The sequence below is a fragment of the Gavia stellata genome, chromosome 3, assembly GCF_030936135.1.
Source record: "Gavia stellata isolate bGavSte3 chromosome 3, bGavSte3.hap2, whole genome shotgun sequence".
NCBI classification, from domain to species: Eukaryota; Metazoa; Chordata; class Aves; order Gaviiformes; family Gaviidae; genus Gavia; species Gavia stellata.
The window spans coordinates 98,137,956-98,164,952 of NC_082596.1; the positions used below are offsets into that span (position 1 = coordinate 98,137,956).

The 26,997-nt window shown below is 40.5% G+C and overlaps 1 protein-coding gene across 3 annotated transcripts; it reads left to right on the forward strand.

Moving 5' to 3' along the window:
* Nucleotides 1–302: 302 nt before the first annotated feature.
* On the forward strand, nucleotides 303–21,784 carry TBC1D7 (TBC1 domain family member 7). Of its 3 annotated transcripts, none has more exons than XM_059815389.1 (9): nucleotides 303–332; nucleotides 2,281–2,485; nucleotides 2,941–3,064; nucleotides 3,782–3,862; nucleotides 7,528–7,715; nucleotides 9,985–10,122; nucleotides 11,832–11,977; nucleotides 20,617–20,746; nucleotides 21,522–21,784. In XM_059815389.1, exons 3-9 carry the CDS (start codon nucleotides 2,953–2,955, stop codon nucleotides 21,606–21,608), a joined length of 882 nt encoding a protein of 293 aa, XP_059671372.1. In that variant the 5' UTR covers nucleotides 303–332; nucleotides 2,281–2,485; nucleotides 2,941–2,952; the 3' UTR covers nucleotides 21,609–21,784. The 3 variants fall into 3 exon arrangements, with proteins under 3 accessions (XP_059671372.1, XP_059671374.1, XP_059671373.1); XM_059815391.1 differs by having other exon boundaries at nucleotides 2,944–3,064; XM_059815390.1 differs by having other exon boundaries at nucleotides 321–332; nucleotides 2,311–2,485.
* The last annotated feature ends 5,213 nt before the right edge of the window (nucleotides 21,785–26,997 follow it).

Sequence of the window (26,997 nt, forward strand, 5' to 3'; positions counted from 1 at the left end):
CCAGCTCAGAGCTGGGGGGCCGCCAGCTTGCCCTAAGGGCTGGGGGGGAGAACGACCGAGGTGTGTGAGGGACGGGGGAACCCTCCGACACCGTCAAGGCCCGCGCCGGCCCGCGCCCCCCGCCTGCGCCGCCCGCCCGCGCGCGCCTGCCCCGGCCGTTGAGCACGTGGCCCTACCAGCGGGCGGGGGCCTCACCCAACGCTCCGCCCCCCCGCGCACCCGCCGCCGGGGCGGGACGCGGCCTGCGCATGCGCCCGAGCCCCGGCGCCGCTCTACACCCCCGCCTCCGCCCGCTCCGTGTGGGCTGCGTCCGCGGGCCGCGCCCGCCTGCTGTAGGTGCCGGGGGGCGGCGGTGGGGTCCCGGTGCTACCGGCGGGGCTGTCTGTCGCCGGCCCCGCTCTCATCCCCTTTCCCGAGCTCCTCCCCGGGTCCTCGCGGTCGCCTTAGCTCCCGGCGCGGCTCTGCCCGGGGTGGCGGGTGACATGGCCCTCCTGCCCCGCGCCTCTCCGCCGCTGCCCCTCCGCACTCCCCCAGCCCATCTCGCATCGCCCCGCGGCGACGCCGGTGGGGACCGGCTGCCCCCGAGCGCCTGTGCGCGGGCAGGGAGGGAGGGAGGGAGGGAGGGTGTGAGGGGTGCCCTGTCTCCGCCCCGCCTTGCCCAGGGGAGGGGGACGCGCGGCTGTGAGGGGAGAGGGGTGGCCGTCAACTCGCGGTTTGATTTCCGGGGGGTAAACGATCCTGTGCCCAAAGGTATCCCTGTTTTCCTTTGGGAACGTAAGGAAGACCGGGGATTGGCAGCCCCGAAGCCCGGAACGGTGGCGGGGCCGGGTGGGGGCCTGCCAGGGCTGCGCCCGAAGTCGAGCCTGGTGCCAGGGAGGGCCTTTGTACGTGGGCAGAAGCCTCTTGGCATCATCTCTGGCTCTTCACTAAGTGTTTATATACTGCTGCTGTTAAAATCACCCGGCCTGAAATTTAATAATGTGATGAAAAATGCGATTAGGCCAAAAATGCATGAATCTTTGAAGACAGGATGAGTTAATTGAACTGTTTTGTACAGAACACCTCCAGTGAGCTGGCTGTCGGGATTTATTTTCCGCCTTCCTTTTTCCAGTTCACTGATGATACCGGTAAAGATTGGAACATTGGTTGTTTGCCTAGCATGAAAATATATATCCTAAATTTGGAGGGAGGGAGGAAACAGCGTTCCTCCTTTTTTCCACTGAGTAAATACGTACTGCTGGTATAGTGACAGTTTAAAATTATTAAAATAGCATTCCTTTCTTATAGATCATGCTGTTATTTTTCAGATTATATTTATTGTTTCTGTTCTGTGACTCTACTGTCAGCTTTCCACAAGTGGTATGGCCTAAGTGTTTTCAAAATAGCACATATTAAATTAATATTTTAAAATTTTCTATTATTTTAAATGTAGCTGAGTGTCTATAGCATCCTCAGTCTGCTTTTAGACATGGCTGCAATGTAAGTAGTAAACAGTCTGATCACTGGACCCTTAAATGCACGATACATGAACATCATGTCCATTTGCATAAGGATAGCGCACAACTGGAATGTCTTGCAAGTAATATAAATATTTTTTCTCTGGTTTTGAGATGGTATCCGACCTATCTCAGAAAGCATTAATTCAGTCCTTTGCTGGTTTATATATTTCTGTCTGGTCTTGGCCCTGATCCTACAAAGCACTAAAAATGGACTTAATCTGAAACGCAAATAGGCCTAGTGGGTATACAAATTTAAATATGTGCATTTTTTGCAAAATTGTGGCCTTTGTTTATATCCGCAAATGCTTGGCTCCTGATGCATACTGTGGTTCAACAAGGAAAAGAAGAATTTAGCTAGAAAATCTTTTCAACGCATCATTCACCCTTTGCTCCTCACTCGAATAATTTTTCTCCAAATTCTGCTGCTGTCACTGGGTATAAAAGTTAAGATTGTTTTTAGTCCTTTGAGTTACAAAACAGAACCTTCTCATATTTGCAAGCCTGCAGAGGACAGAAAATTAATTGATATTTAGAAGGTTGAACTGAGACACTGGAATAAGGTGCCCAGGGAAGTGGTGGAGTCACCATCACTGGAGGTGTTCAAGGAACATGTGGACGTGGCATTGTGGGACATGGTTTAGTGGGCAGGGTGGTGTTTGTTGATGGTTGGACTTGATGATCTTACAGGTTTTTTCCAACCTTAGTGATTCTGTGAATTGAAATGTCAATTACATTTGTTATGAAACACAGAGTACTCACTGCAATTTACCATTGTTTCCAGTATAGGGATGAGGCATTTATTTCTTTTTAGTACTGGAATAACAAGCTCAAGACTGTGGCTGTTACAGCACCTGATAACAATGTGAACATTTAATTCAAATCTGCAACTTACGAACAAACCTACGCACCTAGCCTTTTTCTTTCCTGTCACCCCTGTGCTACTAAGGCTAACATTGGCTTGCCCTTGCTTCTGGTTACCTTGTCTGGTGAGTATGAAACCTGACGATTTTACTTATCTGGGTAACAGTCGTACTTGATTAGGGTTTCTGTACCCAAAATTTTGTGAGACTCTTAACTGTATTTTTTTTATACTGGTTTTGAAATACACGATATCCCATAAAAGACTAAGTGTCTCTCCAGCGTTGTTTTTTTTTTTAACTTTTTGAAAAGTAGCGTAATTCATTACAGGAATAAAAAAGTTTTTAAAAATCCCTGTGTTTCATTTGGAAATTGGATATCTTTAGACCTTGTTTAGATTCAGTTATTTTTATGATTGTTAGCATACAATGAAAAAAATCTTGGTAGATTTTCATATTCTGTAGGGCTTATTAATACTATAAAGACATAAGCAGTCAGCTTTTATCAGTGTGCGAAAGTACTTGACCTTAACACAATAGGAATGTATTCTTGTAAGTCTTAAGGGGAATTACTGTTTCTCCAGAAGGAATCAATCATGGCTGATGACTCTCAGAGAAACTTTCGCTCAGTGTATTATGAAAAAGTGGGGTTTCGTGGAGTTGAAGAAAAGAAGTCACTGGAAATTCTGTTAAAAGATGACCGGTTGGGCAAGTTGATTTCACTGTTTCCTCTATTACTTCGGTGATTTGGGGCTGGGGGGGGGAATAATAGAAAATGTTTAGCTGCTGTGCGTAGTACTCATTTAAGTTTTGCATCTTTTACCACTAATCTCTCAGTCCTTTGAGTATCAAAGATCTGAAAATCTGGTTTTTAAAACTATTATAGGTTTGTCTGCTTACTTGTTCCTTTTTTTTTCCTTCTCTCATTCTCTATACGCAAGAAACTAAAAGTTTTTTAATGAAAGCAGTTTTAATCTGAAAATATATCGTCTCATGCTGTTAATTCCATCTAACCTTAAAACAATGAAGATTTTGTTATTGCTGTTGTTCCCTGAGGAGTGCCACGTCTCTAACAGAACAGAAAGATAAATATTGTCCCTTTAACAAAGCCCTTAATTGTTTTGACATAGCAATACGATTTACAGAATGTCTATAAAAATGGTACAGTTTCTTCTTGGTGAAACCTAGGGTAGTTTTATTGTAAATCAAGCCAACGTATATATTTCTCAAAATTGCTGCAGTTTACAGGGCACATTCTGTTCTCAGTTGAAGCAGTGAAAGCATTTGTTGATAATATGTGGTGAAAGTAGGGATTTCGATCTGCAGCTAAGGATTTGTCATACTTGGGTAGACCAGAAACTCAAACCTATTTATAATTATACTTAAGTTTACCTTCATTTTTTTTTTTCCTTTATTTCTCTACAGATATTGAGAAGCTTTGCACGTTTAGTCAAAGGTTTCCGCTCCCATCCATGTATCGTATACTGGTGTGGAAAGTGCTTTTAGGTATGAAATAAAACATCTGTGATCCTCTGTAGAAATGAGTATGTAGGAAGGTGTATTTTTTCTGGTGTTTTTTTTTTCCTTTGGAGAGTTGATGACATGGATTATTCTGTACTAACTTGCTTACTGGTATGTATTTAGCCTATTTTTGTATCTACCTAAGATGCACAGCGGCAATTACAAAACAATATTCTATGCATAGTTTTTGAGAACTTTTGCTGACGTGTACCTAGAAGAGTGTATTTCTCTATTTGACTTTGTAACACTGTCCAAGTAAATGTATAAAACGGATTTGAAAGGTGGATTATAAGAAGTCACTGATGCCTGATAAGATAGTCAGTTCTGTTCCTAAAATAACAGACAGTTACGTTGAAGTAAAGCTGTGATTAAACTTAAAAAAAAATGGGAAAGGTATGGAATGGATGTTTATTCTAAAGAGAAGCTTTGTGTTCCATAAAATCTTGGTTTCTTCTGGTTTTGCTTCTGACTTTAAATTGTATTTGCCTTTGAAGAAGTTATGAGGCCAGAGACAAATTATGGTATCCCCAGAAACCATGAAAAAACCTATAAATAGATTCTATTTTCCTTGGAGTCTTTTAGTCAGATGACTAATTCAGAGGTACTAATGATTTTGCAGTAACTGGTCAAGTGTGTTGGGTTTACTAGATGTGAGGTCATGTCATTTTGAGACAGGAGGGGTTGTGGAATGTCCAAGAGTTCTGACCCTTTCAAGGTATCTGGAGAGTTTCCCTTAGAGTTGCTGCCTGTAGAGAAACACTGCCAAACAGTGTGAAGGTACATCGTCTGACTGAATCTCTGGAAGAGAAATGTGATTTACCATACTGTTGGTGGTGGAGCATTGTGCCACTTTTGAAAAGCTTGAGTGTGGCTCCCCATGCTCAGTCTTGTATTACAAGGGCTGTGCTGGCAGAAAGGGTGCTGATACCCGAAATATTGTTTCATCAGGGAGAGACCAGCAGCATCAGTCTGCAGATTGGCTTGGAAGCAGCTGTCTTTTGCTGTCTGTGAATTATCCTAGTTCTTCTTTGTCCTTTGGCTTTCCAGAATATGTGATGCAGATCCCATATATATCTCTCATATGAAGATTTTGGCATGTGATTCAGAGTCAGGAAGATTGGTGACTTCTACCTCAGAATGAGTATCTTACAAAAGTTTTTCTCTGTTTTAGGATGCTTATTTATCTTAAGCTGTGCCGTGATCTTGAACAACGTTCAAGTAGATATCTTCTGTTTCCCTTCTTGGTCTCCATGTTCTGCTACGGTGTCTGGAGTTCGAAATAATGTATTAGAAAGTTTTAACTGAGTTTTAAACAGTCTTTTAATTATTTTTCTTCTCCCCCCCCCCCCCCACCTTCAATTTTCTACAGTTTAAAAATTGTGGCTTCCTATTCCTGATTATTTTGATTTGTAAGCCTTTTTTTTGGAGAAGTAGTAAATGAACAGTGCACAGAAGATGCAAGATCCAATTATAAAACTTGAAGTTCTTGGCATTGATCATTGAACTAACAGAGTAATCCTACTTGATAAAAGCATCTCCTGTTAGAGTACTAATTTTAGGCTGAAAAATATTCTTGTACCCTGGGCCCTGGTGAAATGGTCAGCATCCTTTAAAATATTAGTAGTAGGAAATATAGTGTAGGAAGTTTGGACAAGTGAGTCAGTACAAGATCCTTCAGCACAATTATAATGGCAAACTTGTAGCTCACTGCAGAGCCAGTGGTCTGTCTCTGACTGTTTTAAATATGATCGTTTGTGAATCATATGGTAACACAAAACACCACCTGCATTAACTGTATGGAAAATTATATTGATTTTTTTAAAGGATTTTGTATTTTAAACCCAGAGTGATTTATTTCAAGTATGTATACTGTCATTCTGTGTACTCCTTGGGTAAACAGAGGTACAAGGACTTTTCTTATGCTGCATCTCAGTGCTTACACTCATTAGGAAAGCTGGTATTCAGAAGGGCAGTGCAAAATATCTCTCCCTAAATGATTGGAACAACAGCCCAATCCATTTCTGGTGGGAGGTGTTACATCTCCTCTAAATAATGTTAATAATTTTGCTGGCAGTTTAACAAAAGGGATTCTATCCTATCTCAGACACATACCAAGGCTTGGTGCTGTCCTAGGTTACATGGTATGTCAGCGATGTCTCTATTAACTGCCTGTTCAAGTATAAGTCATGATGGTTTCTAGACATCCCTGTGTTGTTTAAGCTTCTTTTCTGTCTGCCTAAGGTAATCTTCTGTATTTGAGGAAAGCAGTTGGCAGTATGTACATACAAAGTCATGATGTTGACTCTGGTTTTGCGTAACGTGAAAAATTTCTTGCTCTGTCCCAGCTTTTGAAATGCAGAGAGGTTTGCAGTTGGAAAATAAAAGATAATTTTCTGTCTGATTAGCTTGTTAGAAAAAGTCAGCCTTGGCAGGAATAATTTTTTCTTTAAATGAGGGATAAAAGCAGCAGGTAGCCTGTTTCAGAGCTGATTTTTGAAGAATATTTTGTTCCCATGGGTTTCTACAACGGGAAAAATTCTGCTCCACTAGTGATATGGAAATGGCATTTTTTTGCTTTGGTGTATGCAAGATCTTATTTCTGTTGAAGCCTGTCATAGTTTTGTTGTGAACATCAGTGCCTGGCAAGATTGAGTCTTGAGTGAGGGGAAGGATTGAGTGACATGTTGAGCATCTCTTCTGGAGTTCATCAACAGTTTAATTTTCTCTGCCTATCTACTTAGATACTTTTTTTCCTTTTTTATTTTTCCTCCTAGGAAACTAGAAAAAATATTTGTCTTGTGCTAAGAAAGTAAAAAAAGTTACCTTGCAAAGTGTTTGGGTGGTATTCTTACGTTGAATCTGTTACAGATTAAAACTTATGTGATCGATTGTGCTTCTGGGTGTTGTTTTAGAGAGGATTAATCTATGATACAGTGAGTAAAGAATTTTCTGGCAGAGATCTAACAGTAAATTAAATAATACTGGAATGTACAGTATCTTTGCATTAGTTAGTTGCATGTATATATTCTCTGGTCATCTCAGACAAAATGTAGAATTCAAGAACATGAACAGCTAATGTATATAAAAATCATTCTGCATCCACTTTGTTTCCAAAATAAATGGAAGCTAGGCACAAATATGCCACTAGTACTGTATTAAAAACTACACGTAGGTATAAACAAGTAACAGGTAAGATTCATAATTTAAAAATAAAGAAGGGTTGTTGGGAGAGGGAGAATAAACCAATGAAATTATTTTTCATCTATCCCAACAAGGACATTTCTGATCAGCACACTGATGTGGTATAGAAAAGAGTTAGTGTTGGTGAAAACCTTGTAGAAGAGCTTGAGAAACAATACTCTAAGCATAGATTTTTCCTATGCTCAGTTAACATATGAAATTTATTTTTATAAATATAATGCCAAAGTGCTGTGTTCGTCCATTGACTTCCAATTTTGTAGAATTTTCTCCCTGTATTCTTTGACCAAGTTTGTAAACAAACTGCAGTGCCAGGTCCTACATTTCTGTAGGCTAGAGTTGTAGTAGAAGTTGAATTTAAGCAGATCCCTTGGACAGGGAGTTAGAGTGCTCTGTTTTTTTCCTCTTTACAGTCGCTTATCTTTTTATTCTTCCTAATTTTTTTTTTTTAGGAATTATTCCTCCTCACCATGAATCTCATGCTTTGGTGATGAAGTACCGGAAGGAGCAGTACTGGGATGTATACCATGCTCTTCGTGTAATTCGTTTTATTAATGATTCCACCCCACAGGTAGATGTTTTCCTCCGCATACATCAACTGGAATCAGGAAAATTGCCTCGAAACTTGGCTTTTCCATTGGTCAGTTGTCATTTTAAGTCTTTTAAATACTGTATTTTATTTAACTTCAGACTGTAAACCTGTGAGAAACTGAATTGCAAGTAGCCCCGCAAATGCACGTAGATAGACAAAGTAAGGTGAATGGAAAACAGAGAAGTACTAGTATAAAATAAGGGATTTTAGTCAAAGTGCTTTTTCTTTTTCTTCCCCTAAGTACTTATGTAAAGTTTTATGCCTTCAAATCTCTTTTGTGTGTTTCGCCTGCTAGGCTTCAAGTCTTTTGTGCTCTAGTACACTTCAGTTTCTTTAAAGAACTGAAATGAAAATGATCTAATCGTATCGGAGCTCATAGATTCTTAAGTGTCCTGGAACAAGGATAATTTAGAGCCAGTACAAGCAGCGATTTATTGCAAATTACATAATATATTTCAATTATTTGTTTTTAAATCTAGACTTTAATGTGCTGACTTCCTTTTTCTGTTAGTCTGAACTGATCCAGGCTTCTGTCAGGTAATGCATGTACTCTGTAGTTTACAGTGTACTCACATATGGGTAAACGAGTCTGTGTTTTGATGATAAGTCTATAGTGTGATGATAAAAACAATGTGTGGATCTTATAAGCCTCTATGAAAGAGGAGGTGATGAAAGGAGCTATGGGACTTTCTGAAGTGAAGTTTATCCTGTACTTTATTCTAATTTATCCATGTTCACTTTAGCCCAGCTTACTTTGTTATTTTTCGTCTATAATAACAAAATTTGACACAAGAACTTAAAAAAAATTAAAAATTAAAAAAAAAAGGTTAAACAAAGTTAACATGGAAAAATCTGTAATATTTTGGACTGGAGGATTACAAACAGGATTCTCCTGTCAGAGGAGGGGTAGTGTTTTCGTGTCCTTACCATTGCCTAGGAACATGGCCATCCTACCTTGCAAGTTTCTTATAGAGAAATTTCCTTGACCTTGGCACATGACCCAGTGGGCTGAAAATTCATCCCTTCTTGAGCAGTATCGCTTTCTGAGCAAGTGTTTTGTCAGTGCATGCCGGAGTACTAGCTGCTCTCAGTACTGTCATGGGCTTTCACAGAGATGGTGTTCAGCAGATCCGCAGTTATTAGTCCTGTAACTTATGTTTGTTTTGCTGCAGAAAGCATTTTTTCTCTTTATGCCAGCCTGTTTTCAGTGCAGTAACCGTCCCCTTAAACTTGTAAGAGGTTACTGTTTGATAGTAATGCAGATGTTCTATAGTGGAGGCAGAGGGAGTATAAAGATATTTTGAAACGTCTGAGTCACAAGTCACAGAAGTCTGCTAAATATGTTTTGTGCATCTGAAAGCAGAGACTTTAAGTAGGGATATGTGTGTGTTGCAGCAGTCTGTGTAGTAGAGGCATATCCCAGTAGTATTTAGACTATGCACGCGTTTTGCATGAGTTGTAATCTGTGCAAAAGCCTGTGATACTATAGTTTACTGCTCTTGACGGTTACAGTACATCACACTGTGGATACGTATCTGGCTTGTTACCCTGCCTCCTAATGTAGGCAGTACTGCCCGCATAAGGAAGAATGTAAGAAACAGGGCAAATATAGAGCCTTTCCTTCTGCATCTTCCCAGTTCAGACACTTCCTGAGCTAGCTGTTGGCATGAGGTCTGGCTGGTTTAGTTAGTTTGCCTCCATCTACCCTGTGGTCAGTCATACCATTAACTGTGGTTTACGCATGCTGATACTTCTGTTCGGAAAGTATATCCTCAGGAGAAAAGATGATGGCGTGCCTGTCACATACTTCTGGTCTCTAGGAAGATGTTTATATCAAACCAAATTATTTTCTGTATGTTGAAGGTAGGCATACAGCTCATGGCTGCATTATTTTTTTCCAGTAACTGTAACATCCATGACAAAGGTGTTTGAAGGGCCTGTTTGGCCCTTAGCAAGGAATAGGATGAAAAATTCTGCTGCTATGCAGTATAAAAATGTGGGGCGTAGAAGTAGGATTATTGCTACCTTGTTAGGATGTAATATTATCACATTTGAGAACTTTGAATCAGAGCTGTTCCAAACTCCTGTTGTTTTGGTTTTAAAAGCAAGACAGGTCTTACTTGTTCTGCTTTAGTAGGTATCTGTCACCATAATGCAGCTGCTGCCCAGTGTTTTATTTATGAATGTCAGAACAGCTCTTTGTGTATGTTGGTTCCAGTTTGTTTTCCCAAATAATAGGGAGAAGGAATATAACAATAATGTAAATCAAATAGTCCAATACTTCGGTGTAGTTCACTTTTTTGGCTTTGTTTTCCAGGAACCTGAAGATGAAGTGTTTCTTGCTATTGCTAAAGCAATGGAGGAAATGGTGGAGGATCCTATAGAATGCTATTGGCTTGTCAGTTGCTTTGTGAATCAGCTGAACAGTAAGCACAAAGATTCAATACAACAACTGGTAAGGAAAAAAAACACTTTTTTTTCTTTGTGAGGAGAGCCAGTCATGGAAAGCCAGAGTCTCCAAATATATGGAGGCAAGTGGAGCGTCAGAGGTGACACTCTGGGATTCTGTTTCACCAACTGTTTTGAGAAAACGGGAGGAGTGCTTTTTGTGTTGTGATTGTGCTGTCCTGTAGGACACTTTGTCTAACATAACATTAGAAATTGTTTTTGTTTGCTACATGGTAGTTTTCAATTACATCTTATTTTCTTTTTAGGTTAGCTGAAGTTTACATTGTATCTAGTTGAATTATATTTCTCACAAATTGGTCACTAAAGAATTTTCTTTATTTTAAACAATTAAAAATGTACAAAGCTAAGAACATCTTGATGTATGTCTGCCACTTCTTAGGCTGCATCTCTGGCATCTATGTGCTGCTCATTGGTTGATAGACAAAGCACAATTGTTTTGTTTATAAATGGAGCAGGTTACTAAGTCTTCAGAAAAACAGTATATTGCAAATTAAGTTATAATAAAAAGTGGAACAGAGTTCTTTTGGCACCGATAAATTAAATGCTTGCATAGAATATTAATTTTTAATTTCTATGTTACTGGTTTATAAAATTAAAATTTGATTTTAAAGAAAATGTGTGCTTATCAAAATTACAAAAGCTTTTGTAATTCTTCAAATAGTCTTAACAGGTAAGAAACTTTTTTAGTTAACAATATCCACTGGGATAAAAGTATCAGAGTACCTGTGCACTAGCAATGACTGAATGAAAATGCATTGCAGAAAATTATACACGTCCTTTGTTTGTTACTCTTTCGGAGTAGTAAGTAAGAAATACTTTTTAAACCTACCTCATGTTGCTGGAGGTGATATATTCAACTACACCAATTTCTGTAATTCCATTTAAAGGACAGAGGAGCATTTTTGAAGAAAATATGTGCTCTCACTACGTAGAGAGTGCCATGTGTCTCTATCCCTAAGTTTTTGTTTTAATACAAACATTGTACCAAGACTCTGGATGTTAGAATATGGACAAAGGAAGTGTTTTCTCCCTTTGACAGCTGAAGTCATTAGCTATTTACTGAATTATGACAAAAAGTGTAAAAGTACTCCTGAAAAGTGTAAAGGTACTCCTGAATGTGTGTTGTGTTACATTATAATTTAAACAAAATGAGAATTATCCACATTTTTATGCTTCTAAATACTTTGGATTTTTATAGAAGAAATCAATGTCTAGCTTTTAATGTTGCACAGGGATTTACTCTCAGAATTAATTTTCTGGGTTTTGCTTCATTGTGTGTAGATTTTTTTTTTTTTTGATGTGTGCTAAGGCAATTAGATTTGAGGTGAATGAAACTCAATTTTACCTGTGAAGATAGCAGTAATTAGTGCACTTTAATCTCTGCATTGCCTTAAGCTCTCAAACACCTCCTTGTGTTAGGGAATACTGCATATTTTGGAAGTTCTGCTAGTGGTCAGCAATTTAAGGAACCTGAGGTTGTTTTTCTAGTTAAGTAGTTAATTAGCTAATTGCAAAAATCAGCAACACTTGTATTTTGGAACATGACGGTTTTAGTTAAAACAATGCATGTTCATTATTTTAACATGTTATTTTATGCCAATTGAATTTTTAAGACATTTCTTGTCTTACAGTGTGCGCTAACTATGGAGGGTACTCTTATGTGAGTTATCTAAAATTTTCCAATTCCTTTCTCAGCCAAAAACTCTGGAGCAGTATTTGAACATTGAAGATAACAGACTCCTAATGCATCTGAAAGCATGTGCTGCAATGAGTAAACTCCCTTACGATCTTTGGTTTAAAAAGTGTTTTGCAGGTTGTTTACCTGAGTCCAGTTTACAGAGGCAAGTTCTCTTTTTTCTTTCTGTTTGTAGTTACATAGGAATTCTAGCTTTTTGTCATCACTAGCAGGCAAAGAGATTTCCTTATTTTATCTGTAAGATTATGGCGTTAACTTTCTTGTTGACTTAGAAATGATAAAATTGGGTTTGATTCCACTTGTTACTGACGCAAGATAATCTCTGTGTGATCATTTCTCGCATGGAAAAGAATGGTGTTAAATATAGCGGCTGATTCTGTTAGACACTTAATGACTCCTAGGATTTAAAACTCCAAATCCCCGCTTAGTGATAGATAGCTGAATGGTAGTCAGTTTTCAGGCTTCTTAACCAAAATCGTTTGCGTAGGGAGTGATTATAATACTGTATTATCATGAGGTGAAAATGATTTTGGGAATGTGTACTGGTTTTGGCTGGGATAGAGTTAAATTTCTTCATAATAGCTTGTATGGCCCTATATTGCTGGCTGGGGTTAAACCATGACAGAATGCTTTTTCTAAGAAGTACTAGGGCTGGTTGAGTATTACAAAGTTAATGAAATAGTGCATTACATCAGGATTCTACAGTTAGAAATAGGTTGTCCAGCTTTTAAAAGGGGAAAATTCTTGTGCATGGCACTTCACTGAAGGGCTTTTGAAGTGAAGCTTGTATGATTTCTGTAGTTGTGCTGCTTGAGAACACTTGGAAAGCAGAAAATTCAAGCTAGATGTAGAGAAGCAGAAATGCATTAATAAGAGTTGCTAATAGCTGAGCAGGAGATGACACAAAGAAAACAATGGTTTCATTTTCAGGTGCCTGAAAACTTTGAGAAGCAACAAGGTTCAAGGGAACATTTACTCCAGCACCTCCAGGACTTTAATGGCTTGTACAGGAACCTAGCGTGGAAACAGAGAGCTTTATAAAATGCTTTGTAGAAAATGCTTCACGGTGGTAAAGTTGGTCATAACCTGAACAGTGAATGCTATCTTGCTTGTTTATCTGGGACTTCACATTTCATGATGGAAAGTGGGAAACAGCTGTTTTTAAAAATGTTTTGTTTGCCCTTACGAAAATAAGGGGATTTTAGGGAACAAGCTAGAAATCATGCTCTCTAGTCTTGTCATACCATGGTCTTTAAGGTTTTGTATATTTTACTGTTGGCAAGGAATATGTCTGAGAGAAAAAAAAATTTTGAACCAGAACTGAAGGATTTGGTAGTAGACCTTTAGGTGTTAGCTGTGTGCAGCACGGTAATTGTTACATGGCAAATTCTTGTCATCAAGCACCTACAAGGCTCCAAAATAGTCATCTCTGTGTAGTGGTTGTGTGTGATGTGATGGTTAAAAGCTTTTACTACTTCTTTGGCTACAGAAATAATGTAAGCATGTATAAAGTGTTTGTTACATCCTTAAGAGCAATTAAACATACATGGTGTGCCTGCATCTCTCACATTTGCATTTGTAGGTTACTTTCAACAGGTTATGATTGACTTTGTTTCATTGTGCTTTCTCTGTATGAAACTTAATGCCCTAAAACTTAAACTACTGTCAGTAGAAGTGACTGCTGTACCTGGGACTTGCCAGTCTCTTCAGGTCTTTTTTTCTGTAGGCTTCTGTGATCTGAAATAGCTTTTGCAAACTACTGCATTTGGAACCTCTTTGCATATCTTCTAGGAGATATTTTTACTTAGATCTTACGTGATTTAATTTTGCTACTAGGTCTTATGGCTGAGAACTAGAGCTGAAAGAAGAATTTTCATCAGAGCAGTTTTGCTATTGGAAGATTCGGGGTTTTTTTAAGTTTCTGTTGGAAATTGAACATTTTATGGAGCTGTGTCATCTTGATAGCGTAAAAGAAAAAAATCTAGATGAAGAATTTTTATTTCATATTTCATCTTGTCAGACTCTTTAGTTTCAAACTTCTACCATTTTGAATCAGTTCATATCATGTGGATATAGTCTACCTAGACTTTAGTAAAGCCTTTGACACCATTTCCCACAGCATTCTCCTGGAGAAACTGACTGCTCATGGCTTGGATGGGCACATTCTTCGCTGGGTAAAAAACTGGCTGGATGGCCGGGCCCAGAGAGTCGTGGTGAATGGATTCAAATCCAGCTGGTGGCCGGTCACAAGTGGTGTTCCCCCAGGCTTGGTACTGGGGCCAGTCTTGTTTAATATCTTTATCAGTGATCTGGATGAGGGGATTGAGTGCACCCTCAGTAAGTCTGCAGATGACACCAAGTTGGGCGGGAGTGTTGATCTGCTCGAGGGTAGGAAGGCTCTGCAGAGAGATCTGGACAGGCTGGATCAATGGACCGAGGCCAATTGTATGAGGTTCAACAAGGCCAAGTGCCAGGTCCTGCACTTGGGTCACAACAACCCCATGCAACGCTACAGGCTTGGGGACGAGTGGCTGGAAAGCTGCCCCACAGAAAAGGACCTGGGGGTGCTGGTTGACAGCCGGCTGAATATGAGCCAGCAGTGTGCCCAGGTGGCCAAGAAGGCCAACGCCATCCTGGCCTGTATCAGAAATAGTGTGGCCAGCAGGAGCAGGGAGGTGATCATGCCTCTGTACTCGGCGCTGGTGAGGCCGCACCTTGAATCCTGTGTTCACTTTTGGGCCCCTCACTACAAGAAAGACCTTGAGGTGCTGGAGTGTGTCCAGCAAAGGGCAACGAAGCTGGTGAAGGGTCTGGAGCACAAGTCTTACAAGGAGTGGTTGAGAAAGCTGGGGTTGTTCAGTCTGGAGCAGAGGAGGCTGAGGGGAGACCTCATCGCTCTCTACAACTGCCTGAAAGGAGGCTGTAGAGAGGTGGGTGTTGGTCTCTTCTCCCAAGTGACAAGTGGTAGGACAAGAGGAAATGGCCTCAAGTTGCGCCAGGGGAGGTTTAGGCTGGATATTAGGAAAAACTTCTTCACTGAAAGGGTTGTCAGACATTGGAACAGACTGCCCTGGGAGGTGGTTGAGTCACCATCCCCGGAGGTATTTAAAAGATGTGTGGATGAGGTGCTTAGGAACATGGTTTAGTGGTGGACTTGGCAGTGTTAGGTTAATGGTTGGACTTGATGATCTTAAAGGTCTTTTCCAACCTAAATGATTCTATGATTCTACGATTTATATAGAATGTTTTGTCTAGTTAGTGTACTGTTTAGCATTTTCATATACTGTTTTACCTTACTGAAACAGAATATTTTGATGACCTGAGATTTTTAAATAGTTCTTTTTCCATGGAAAAGTTGAAAATACTGGCTTTTTGTATCACTCTGGAGTAAAAACAAATTTCAGTGTTGGTACTTCTGATGGCACAGCAATCCCTTTTCCCAACAGTTCTTGTGGGAACATGATAAAAGTGCAGTTTTTCTTGCCAGTTTAGGTTTCTGAATTATTCAGTTGTAATAATAATGTCCTCATTTGCTAGGGAAATAACATACTTCATGGGTAGCATGTGACAGATGAACTTAATTAATGCTTGGAGATTCAGTTTGGATTAGAATCTAGAAGCCTGAATGCTTATCTGAAATGTATCCAAATGGCAGTGTTCGAACTGCTGAGAAATGAAAACAGGTCTCCAATTCTCCTGTGGGTTTTACTTACTTTTCTTTGTCAAGTGAGAGATGATCTGAGCTCAGTCTTTTATGTTTTAATTTAACTTATGATTTAGCACTGTATTTCTTAGAGAGGTTGCTTGCGTTCTATAAATTGTAGTCTTCTGCCAGGCAGCTAAATATAAATTTCATGGTTTTCTTTTTATCTCTAAGGTGTACAGATTTGTATATGCTACTCAGAAATTTTTTCCAATAATGGTGAGATAGAGTTACACAATACCAGCTTTACTCCTGACAGGCATTGTCATTCATATAAATACTGCTTTATAGCACACTTCTCCTAGTTATATCATAGGTAAAATTTATGTATCAGTTTCATTTAAATGGGCTTGGAAAATGTATATAGACGGGTTTCATGTAGAAACTTTTCCTTTGAGCTTATGCAGTGTCTTTGCTTGCCCTAATGCATTTGATGTATTATGTGACAAGCTTCTTAACAAACTTCCCAAAGGTGCCACGCTGGTAAAAGAGAGGAGCAGACTGGCCACTTCGGAGGCACTGTATCGTCAGGGCTCTGTATCCCGCCTGGAATATAGAAAGGGCGCTTCCTGGAACATTAAGCAGCCTGTAACACAGGCTTGAGAGGGACAGAAAGGCTTACTTGTCTCTGAAACAGGGAGAGAACTGGATCACACCTTTGTTTTTATACTCACCATTGCCCTGTTTGCTCGAATTCTACAACCCTGTATCTGGTCATCTGTTCGGTAAGCCCTGCGCATGGAGAGCTTTCAAATGGTGCTGTGTGGGCCCTCAGCCGGGGAGCCCTGCTGTTAAAGCTCGGTGTCCTGTTTATGGCTTCAGCTCTACAGGCAAAATGGCACTTTGACTGCCAGTTTGTTCCAGCACTGTCACCCCGGATGATCCAGCTACAAGAGAAGTAGTGCAGCTTTGCAGATATAATTGTGAATAAGCCAGGCATTTTTTATGGCCTAATGTTGCCAATCACGTATCATGCCCCTGACTAACATTGTTTGTATTCTGCGCTGAAGACTTGGCATTAGCAGGACTGTAATAGCTGATGGGGTGGTGTTAGGTTATTAGCCTCTGGTAACTTGTTTGTGGCAAAGTATTTGGTAGCTCTCCTGAAATCTTATGACTGCCTTTCAAACTGGCACTACCTCATGCGTTAATATATGGCTTCTGTAGTTTTACATCTGTGATCTCCATGTCCTGCATAAATTACATCTAGTGGTAAAAATATAAGTAGTTTGTTAGCAGACACAATGGAAATATGAAAAATGCTTAAATTTACTATGGAGTGGGAGGGCATAAGAATGTGCATGTGGGCTACTACTATAGAGAAACTTAACTCTGCCTTTGCCTAAATAATTGAGTTGATTCCCAGCTCTGGAGACAGATGGGCACAAGATCATGATGTGACATCAGGATGAGACTAATGTGAGCCTCCTCGTGTCCCTCCATCCCCAGTTACCATTGGAAGGACACCCAGAAGTGCAGGCAGAGGAGCAAGCATTGGTTCTCTTTAAACATCTCTGGCCTGGATGAGTGGAGGACCAGAAGCAGGGAATAAGGTTGAGTGTGCTTACCCTGGAGCCTAGGGGGAAAAGCTGTGAGATTAATGACAATATTTCAGAAAAAGAGTAGCGATGCTGTGATGCTTTTTGTATACTACTGCACTGTAGTGGTTGCGGAACCTCAGAAACTGCCTTGAGAATGCCATTTCTTCACACACATGCACACACAGAGTAAGTGGTATCTTGTCTACAGAAAAAGCCCAGTGAAAAGTGAATAGCTTCATTTGCATAATCCTTGGCATACTGTTTACCTTCATAGCTTCCTGTTCCTTTTTATTTTTCCTTGTGGTTGTTAGTATTATTTCACAGTTCAAGATACATGTACAAGAATGTTCCTGTGCTTAATTGAATACTGTTATGTTTCACAGAGGCTGATAGTCACAAAAACCGTAATGAATTTAGATTATACTTTCTTTTTCAGCATTCCTGAGTAGGGAGGGCTATAGGCACTATTGCATGACATTTCTGTTAGAATTTTCCCATCTCTGTGAGTATCAACAAGCAGGTAAAAAATTGCAGTCTGACAGTATACTTGACTTATTTAAAAGGAGAAGTAGAATACTTATGTTATCATCAATAGAGATACAATGTATAAAGCTGCTATATTAGAATAGAATAATGAAAATATGTGTTTCCTTGACCTTGCTGTGGGTTTTTTCCATTCTAAGAAAACACTTTTCTGACACAGTTTATGTTGCCATTCCTGGCTCTACTGGTAGAGACAAGGTGCTGAGTGCTGGTCTGTTTATCACAGTGTCACACACTCATGCCCCTATCACTGTTGCTGGTGGAGTTGCATTGAGAGTAACAATAGCTGGAAGTGTTAAGGGGGGAATATACTGCAGCAGGCACAGCTGGTTAGTGCTGACAACTCATCCACTTTGCTATGCACCCTCTTCCAAAATTTGTTAGGCACTGGTGATTTAGATGCTGCATCTGCTTTGCCATTGTTAAAACATTTGTTCTGGAATCAGACTAAATAATGCAGGAAAGCATTAGAGTGTTTTCTGAGCATGAAATGTAACCTACTGTAATGTAATTATGGAAACTGGAGTCAGGAGACTTGGAAGCAAAATAATGAAACAAGGCTGGGTATTTTATATTAGGATTAGTAAGTTCATATTAGAATTAACATGAGCTTTAATATTTAAAAATTCTTTCCTGTTTTTGAGGTCTGCTACTCTCTGTATTGTCATTCATAATTACAGTTCTGATGTCCGTGAAACACATGGAGAGCTGTTCTTGGGTTCTGAACAGATATGTTTGTGAGGGAAAATGTATTACAGTTAAACAGGGATGACCTGTACAGTGTGGAACTGGAATGTGATCTTCGTTTTCTCATAGCCTTGCTTAAAGCTTCTAGACCTGACTTCAACATCAGTGTGATATTTACAGTGGTCACTTGTCTTGGGATGCTTGAATCACAAAGGAAGCAGTAAGATTTTCATCTTGGATTATTTATTGTTCCTGCCCATATGGGAATTATATTAATTTTTTAATCATAATGAGACAGGGAATTCAAAGTAAATTGCAAAGGGGAAGGAAATTGGCAGTGCTGTTTTTTACCATCTGTCCATGTGGGTTTTTTGTTTGTTTCCTTCTTTTGTAAGAATAGTCCTGAGGATTTTCCATATTCTTTTCCTCATTTCTTCATTGTAAATTAAATTATAGTCTAAATTTTTTGATGAATGGAGAGGTTGTGAAAATAGTGTCAAAAGACTTATGTGAATAGAAAGTGAAGTAACTGACAAAGAATTGACTTGAGTCACAGTGTGAAGAATAAGCACTGTGTAACAGCAGCAAGCATTCCACATGAGGAGTTATAAAAGCTTTTCACAAAGAATCACAGAAGGGTTGAGGTTGTCAGGGAGCTCTGGAGGTCATCTGGTCCCACCAAACCCTCTGCTCAAGCAGGGCCACTTAGAGCTGGTTGCCCAGGACCATGTCTGGACGGCTTTTGAATGTCTTCATGGAGGGAGACTCCACCACCTCTCTGGGCAACCTGTGCCAGAGCTCGGTCACCCTCACAGTGAGAAAGTATTTCCTGATGTTCAGAGGGAACCTCCTGTTTTTCAGTTTGTGCTCGTTGCCTCTGGTCTTGCCGCTGGGCACCACTGAAAAGAGCCTGGCTCTGTGCTTCTTGCACCCTCCCTTCAGGTGTTTATATACATTGATGAGATCTCCTGAGCCTTCTCTTCTCCAGGCTGAGCAGCCTCAGCTCTCTCAGCCTTTCTTCGTAGGACAGATGCTCCAGTCCCTTAGTCACCTTCATGGCTCTTTGTTGGACTCTCACTTCTTAACTCCTTGTTTAAAGGTGTCACACCAACTCTTCAATTCAGCTGTCAAAGTTCATGGTATGCCTGCGTTGTGTTCTCCTGGCACTCCAGGCTGAAGGGCAAGTTATTCTGAGAGAGAAGGTCATATAAAAATTGAGTTGTCTTTGGAAGAAGCACACCGTAAATCCGAATTTATAGATGGGCTGCAGATGTTTTCCAGTTAGTGTTACTGTATTCAGAGATTATGGAGGATAGTATGTGATCTTTGTCTCCCATGTTTTTATTTGAAAGGAGAAACACTTCTAACGAGTGCCCAAAAAGAGCAAGAACAGTAATCCTCAGAAAGTCTTTCTGACACAGCTTTTAAAATTGAAGACCTAAAAATAATGCAAGCCCATAAAAGCTGCCATCTGACAGATGGTTTCACACTGGTTTTGGATAATCTTTCATCCCGAGTCTGTTGAGTTGGGCCTGAGATAGAGCTGCTGGCTGAAGGATGATTTCAAATTGTTGCAGGCTGTTTTAGTAGTGTGGATCCCTTTTAATATTCATCGAAGTTCTGTTGCTAAAGTACTTGCAGCCTTTGGAGACCTGGCCTTCAGCTTTTGTTAAAACTGTGAGGTCTAGGTACAGTTCCGTACAAGTGGTAGGAGTGCTTAGGTAACTCCGAGAGAGTCTGTGCACAGGGGGATGAATTGAAAGACATAATACTTGTTTCTTGTTTCTAATTTAAAGATCATGGATTATATCCTGCTGATATATCGTATTTGTTTCTCATACAGCAATGACCTGGAATATTTAGCTTCTTGAGATGTAGTATCAGTATTACATCCTTCTGAATTTTCAGCTACGTAACTGTTTGAAGAGTGTCTTTATTAGGTGTGCTAATAAAGTTTGTTTCCTTTTTTGCACTAGGACAAATTCTCACCTTTACCAGACACTGCAGAATAGTTGTCACAGTTCAGGCTATTAAAACAAGATTCACTTTTTGTATTTGAGCTTGTAAACAGTTCCATTTCTAAACAAGAACACACCATATCAATACATTACTGCTTGCCGTCACTCTGCTCTGTACCAATTTAGGAGTTGATAAAATGTCTTTTATTTACCCTGACCTGAATAATTCAATACCTTGCTGTTGTTCAGAAAAATAATCTGGGAAAAGGTGATTGTACAAAGACTTTTCTAGCAGATAAATAAGCAGATAAGCACTACAATAATGTTTAGTGATTCTTCTCATTTTTTGTAGAGTTTGGGACAAAGTTATTAGTGGGTCCTGCAAGATTCTTGTTTTTGTTGCTGTGGAGATACTATTAACCTTTAAAATGAAGATAATAGCACTAAATACTGCAGAAAAGATCACACAGTTTTTGGAAAATGTAAGTACTCTATTGTGCTTTGCATTACCTTTTATGGTTTATAAAAGTGTGTTTCAGCCTGTTGCAAACATACCTTAAGATGCCATTACATTATTGGGAATAGTGTAGTAGTACCAGGGATGAGAAGAATAGTTTTTTCTATCAGGAGGTAAGGCTTTCATAGAATGAAATGATTTTTAGGCTTTGGGGAATGTGTTATCTATGTTTGTACAGAGTTGATAATATTCCTTATGATACTAAAGGGTTTTTCTGTGAAAGTAAGTGCAGATGAGGGTAGGTTAATTTTTCTGGAAGCTCTGGGACCTTTTTTGCTCCTTGCCTGAGTGTGAATCTATAGACTCAAGGTATGTTTTCTGTTGATGTAAGGATGGGATCGTGAACCTGACCCTGACCTTGACCTTTCCTTCTATGAATAGTAACGAGCATCGCAGCAGGGTTGTAGGATCCCAATGTAACCTAGGTTAGTTAGATTAGATAAATTTGTCGTCATGGATGGCCAGTGTAAGTTCTGCCTGATGTCAGGTTAGGAATGTATGAAGTGTGAGATGGTCATCTTAGTTTTGTAAATAAAAGATTTTTGTCTAAAACCTGGAGGTAGTATGGTGCATGTAGGGCTGAGGGATGGTGGGATGGTAGGGCAGGGAGGTGGGATTCTAGTTTCGTTTTCTTTTTTGTAAAGAGATAAAATCTGCACTGGAAATTTAAAACCTTTATTTTAAACAAATGAGTCCAAATAAAGTACTCTGACAAGGCATCTTGGCCTGATCTTTTATAGATTCCTCAGGATAACACTGACGCTATTGTCAGCAAAGCTGTTGATCTGTGGCGCACACACTGTGGGACTCCAGCACACTCAGTCTGAGAACTTTCTTCACTTCTGACAGCTTGGGGAAAAAAAAGACATTTGAAGAGACATTTTACCACTCTTCCCCCATCCTAGCGTGATGTTCTTCGTTCCCTCTTCTATGTAAAGATGCTATTAAAGCAGCTAATAGCATAGTGATCAATATGTAAATATTTTTTAATAAATACAGATGGAATGAAGATACCTAGTGGCAGTGTGATCATGTCCAGAGTGTTTCTTGGCCAGCCAGCTACAGTATACTGATTGCACAGTGTGCTCTCTGGCTTTTGGGGAAGTAAATCTAACTCCTGAAGCAAGGTAAATAGACTTGTAACTTAAAAATGTTTTTGTCTGCCGCTTATACTTGATAGAACTAGTTACTACTTGGAGGTGTTTTTAAGGTGAATTTACTAAATGTTAGTCTTCTGGAACTCTTTGGTGAACAAGCATGCCTTTGCTAGAAATGTAAATGTACTCTATTAATACTGTAAACTTTGAGGTAAATGTTCTGGAAGAGGCATCACAAGTTTGAGGTGGAGGACATCACAATGACCAGGGGTGAGATGCTTTTCTGAAGTGTCTGTCTTTTTATCTGTTAGCCAGCTCTCTATGGCTGTACTTCCTTTGTTCTTCATGGAAGATGCTCTAGGAAGGTGGATCTGTCCTATCCTAAAATGTAACTTAAGGCAGGTATGGAGAAAATCAGTGGGATGAGTCAATATAATTCAGAATTACAGGCCAGTAATAAACAATGCTTCTGTTGAATGCTTGGCTTAAAGTTGTAATTTGATTCTTGTTTGGTTTAGATTTCAAAATAAATTTAATACAGAAATGTAATTCATGATGTAAGTAAAAGTAGAGAGATTAGCCATAGATAGAGATTTGCTGGAGAACTAATCTTTTTCTTGTAAAAGTGTAAAATTCTATTTCTGCATCTTGCATAGGCCAGGGAATTGTGTATAAAAACATGTTGCTTAACTGTTACTTGACTCAAATTGACGCTTAGTATGCCAAGTGTCAAGTATGCTCATTGCACTTGAAAGAGTGTGTTTAGCTTGCACTCAGTGTATTGCAGACTTGAAATGCTTTAGAAACTTAACTTTTGTTTTAAACTAGGTCAGGCTTACCTTCCAACACATTAGCTGGGGAAGCATGGAGCTCAGTTCAGGTTACACCTAAAAACCTTGGTAGATTATCTGTGCTGGATTCTGAGATGCTGCTGTTAGTGTTCCTGAAATGCCTGAGCTTACCCAGTTCAGAAGAAGCCTGCTTGTGTCTGCTTTGAAAGCCATTGCTGTGTCTGTATTGTAGTGTAATCCATTTAGTTCACTTCAGATAGGAGCTTGCTTTCCTAGCGTGGGCATGAGAGCTGGGTAACGGGGCTAGGAAAGAGCATGTACATTCGGTGAATAACAGCACTGCATTCTGTAACATGCAGTGCACAAATTTTTCGGGGTACATGGGTACAGTCTGAGAGATTACCCATTTGAAGATTTTTCCCTCAGGCTCCACAGCTCATTCACAAAACCCCCAAAGTTATGTATGCGTTATTCAGACCTTTACATGGCAGATTACTTAGTCATTAAAAACCCAAGCACTGATGACACTGAAGTTGTTTGGCAGTTTCAGTCCTGAAAGGGAATCAATAAGTCATAGTCTGAGAAGAGAGATGCACTGAATCAGGATTAGAAGTGCCAGTTAGTGTTATTGCTTCCAGACTTGCCAGTGAGTGTTCCTCCAATCACTATTTGACTGAAGGCTCCAAACATTTTTTTTTCTTAGTTTTTAATTTAAAAAAGCCTTTCTCCATCAATAGGCAGGCCCCGGAGCTGCACAGATGAGAGACAGAGATCTGTTCTCACAGACTCACAGAAGGGTTGAGGTTGGCAGGGACTTCTGGGGGTCAGCTGGTTCAACCAACCCCCCTGCTCAGGCAGGGCCACTTAGAGCTGGTTGCCCAGGACCATGTCTGGATGGCTTTTGAATGTCTCCAAGGAGGGAGATTCCACCGCTTCTCTGGGCAACCTGTGCCAGTGCTCGGTCACACTCACAGTAAAAACCGTCATGTTTCCACATGAGCAACAGTAATTTTACTTAAACACTTCAGTGTATGTGGGCTGGATCCTCAAATGGTGGTCCACTTTAATGTCAGCTGAAGTTTGTGTGCAGCTTTTTCAGATTCATGTACAAAGAAAGACCAGGAGTGTTTCTTTAATGGAGTGCATTATTTATTCTGGGCTGTGCTGAAGGAGGGGAGTTCTCTAGAGAACAGATAGTGGTTTAAATCCATGCTTCTTTCCCTGATGTGGTAAGAGACATTAGTGTGTATCTTAATGGATCCATTTCCAAGCTTTCACTGTGGATTTATGAGGGATACAGTTTATGCAGAAAACTGACTGAATTCCCAAAAGACTGAAAGTATGACTCTGGCTAACTCACACTCAGTTAATTTTTGGTGATGTCTGCTCAGTTGAACATAATGCTTTCGCTTGGAGACCTACTTCCCAAGAGAGCAGGAGAACAGCAAAATGTGGCCTTTCACTGTCCCCAGCATGTGAGGAGCAGGGTGAGGTTGAGGCAAGATACCTTTAAAGTCCCAACCTAGAGCAGAGCCCACCATTGGGGAAGCCTTGGTCTGTGCCTCCAGCGATTGTAATCAGCCTGGAGTTTGGCATATGTGGCTAACCGTTGCTCTTTGACCTCTCGAACTAAAACACCGCAATAGCTGTAGTGTCCAGCTAGGCACTTTTAGTGAGCAGTCCAAGCTTGGTCATTTATCTACTAGTTCCTTAGACAGATTGTTTTGAAGTTGCGCATAGTTGAGCCTCCGCCTGAAATCCCCGGCTAAGTAATGCAGGAAAAGGGGTTACCTTTACTATTTGTGTTCTGTTACCTCTATGTCTTTGCAGGAAGAGTGTGGTAACAAGTCATCTGATGGTTGCTTTTTCCTGAAAAGCTTGAAAATGAGGTATTTTGTCTTTATTTACATTATTTCTGCTTGACTGGTGGAGTATGTAACTGCTTTCTGCATGCTTGTTTGTTCACATAGAACTAGCTGCTGCATACGTTTAGTTTTTTTTTCTTCTTCTGTTTTTCCTGGAGACAATAGAAACAACACTGAAGCATTCACTTTGGAGAGTGAAAGCTCCCCCCTCAAGCCTCCACCTGCCAAATATCTTCATGGGCTTTACAAACAAGAAGAATAAGCTTAATTTGGTCCAGTTCTCCCCTCCAGCAGTATTTTCTCTCTAGAGAGGTTTAGAGCAATGCCACATGTCTGTGCTCTCCCATGTTGCATGTACTGCTTCTTTTCCAGCTGGTGTCCAAATGTGATGGAAACTCCAGATAAGAAAAGTGATGGCAGATGTCAGAGGATGATGCTTGAAAAATGATGAGTGATTTGAACTCTAGTAAGGGACTGGAAAGTATGGAAAGAAAAGCAGGAGTGTATGGAGACAAAAGTGGCTGAAATACAGTAATCCAGAGGGTGATAAAGTAACGGTGATACAGAGCATGTTTCTGTGCGTAGGAGATCAATTTTCATCACCCTGTGGGACACATGGGACAACTTCAGTTGGAGGTGTCTTTATGAACACCAGAGCTCCTACCCCCGTGGGACAAATTTACTGAAAAGCCAAGCTTCCATTCATTCTGCCACTCAGGGAAGAATTTTGTAGGCAATTTTGTACAATTTGTAGGCAAGGCTTGCCAGTGTGAGCATAGGGTGGTGTTGCACCATCTGCATCTTGCCCTGACAGCTGCCTAACGGGTGCTGGTGATGTCCCTACGCACACCAGAAACTGTTGGCTCACACTGCTCAGGAGTCGGGCGGCCGCTTTGTCCCACGCAGACCAGCTCGACTGTGCAACCAGGGCACAGCCACGCTGTTGTTTCAGACTTAGTTGCTTGGAAGCCTTGTTCCAAGGCGCAAGAGGTGGGAATGGGGGTGAGGAAGGTGATGGCAAAGGAATCTCACCCCGTACCTGCGCTGAGAGCACTGAGCTCTTAGCCAGGCACTGCTAAGCAGCGGAGTGTGTTTGTGCATGCATGACTGTGTGTCTGTGTGTGCGCGTGTGTGTGTGTGCATGTGCACACTGCAGCTGGTCCTCTGCCGGGCTCCTGTCTGGCAGCATGGGGCTTCTAGTGCCTTTGCAGGATTTGCTCAGTGAGCTCAGCCTATTTCCCTATTTCTTCCATCCCCACCCTCCAAAAAAAAAAAATTTAGATCCCTAGTGGCCATTATTATGGACTGAAGATCAGCTCTTGGGCATGTGTGCACATGGACATGTGTATGGATCCAGCTTTTATGTTCTAAACTGGTTGCTAAACGAGTACGTCTGTCTCCTTCCTCTCAGGGTTAATGTATCCATGTATGTACAACTGAGACACTCATCAAATAGATGTTAAAATATAAATTGTTCTATCTTATGCCCCATTAACAGGGAACGTTGCAAGAGAGCGACTGCAGGGTGCACCTGGCTGTGGGTTGCTCCTGCGGGCCTACTCCTCTAAGTTTTTTCTGAAGTGGTTTGAAGCAGCTGATAAAGGTAGCACAAATGCTGTTGCTGAGCTGGTCACTGGGGGCTGCCTGTTTAATGGAGAATTTATTTTATTTGTTTTGTCCTTCTGGCCCTCCTCTTTGTTTCCTGTTAGGCAGGATGGCATTAGATTGCAATTTGATTGCTGGTAATTACATGGACTTTATTGAAGATGTCAATTTCCTTAGACCGCTTTTATGAAATGCTTCAGTTAAAATGTAAAAACCCCACTATATAATGCTGCGATGGAAGCTGTGGTTAGTTATGGGGGAAGGGGATCTTTAGTAAAAAAACTAGGATTTTTTTTTTTTACTTCATTTATTTATCCAAACCTCACTGGATAGCTACAAACTTGTTGGCTGCCAGAATGGAAATATATACAAACACAAACAAGGAGTGTAAGGAGGTCAGTGAAAACTTACCCAAATGGAAACAAACAAAAAAGCCCAGTACCAAAGTTTTGGTCATGTTGTGTCTCCGTATCAGCAATGGAAAAGAGCAGAATTTGGTCAGTGAAGAGTATATGGACCTTTCATTTTTGTGTACTTGGAAGCCTCTGTGTGCATCAGGGGAGGGGAGCTGCTCCACCTGCCAGTTACCGTGAGGATGCTGGGTGTCAGTTGTTTCTTTGGGGTCAGAATTTTTGCACCATCAATTATGAAAACCACACAGCCTAAGCAGAGCTGTTACCTTCCGTACTTTCTGCTGGAGGCTAGTGAGACTGTTTGGAGGTACATGCTTATTCTTGTGAAGGAGGTTTTTTCCTCCCCTTTTCACTACACAGAGGTTGCAGTTTGTCACAACCTGAAATGCTGGGCAACCACTGAAGCTACTCAGGGAAAAGAAAAGGAAAAAAAAAAAGGCAATAT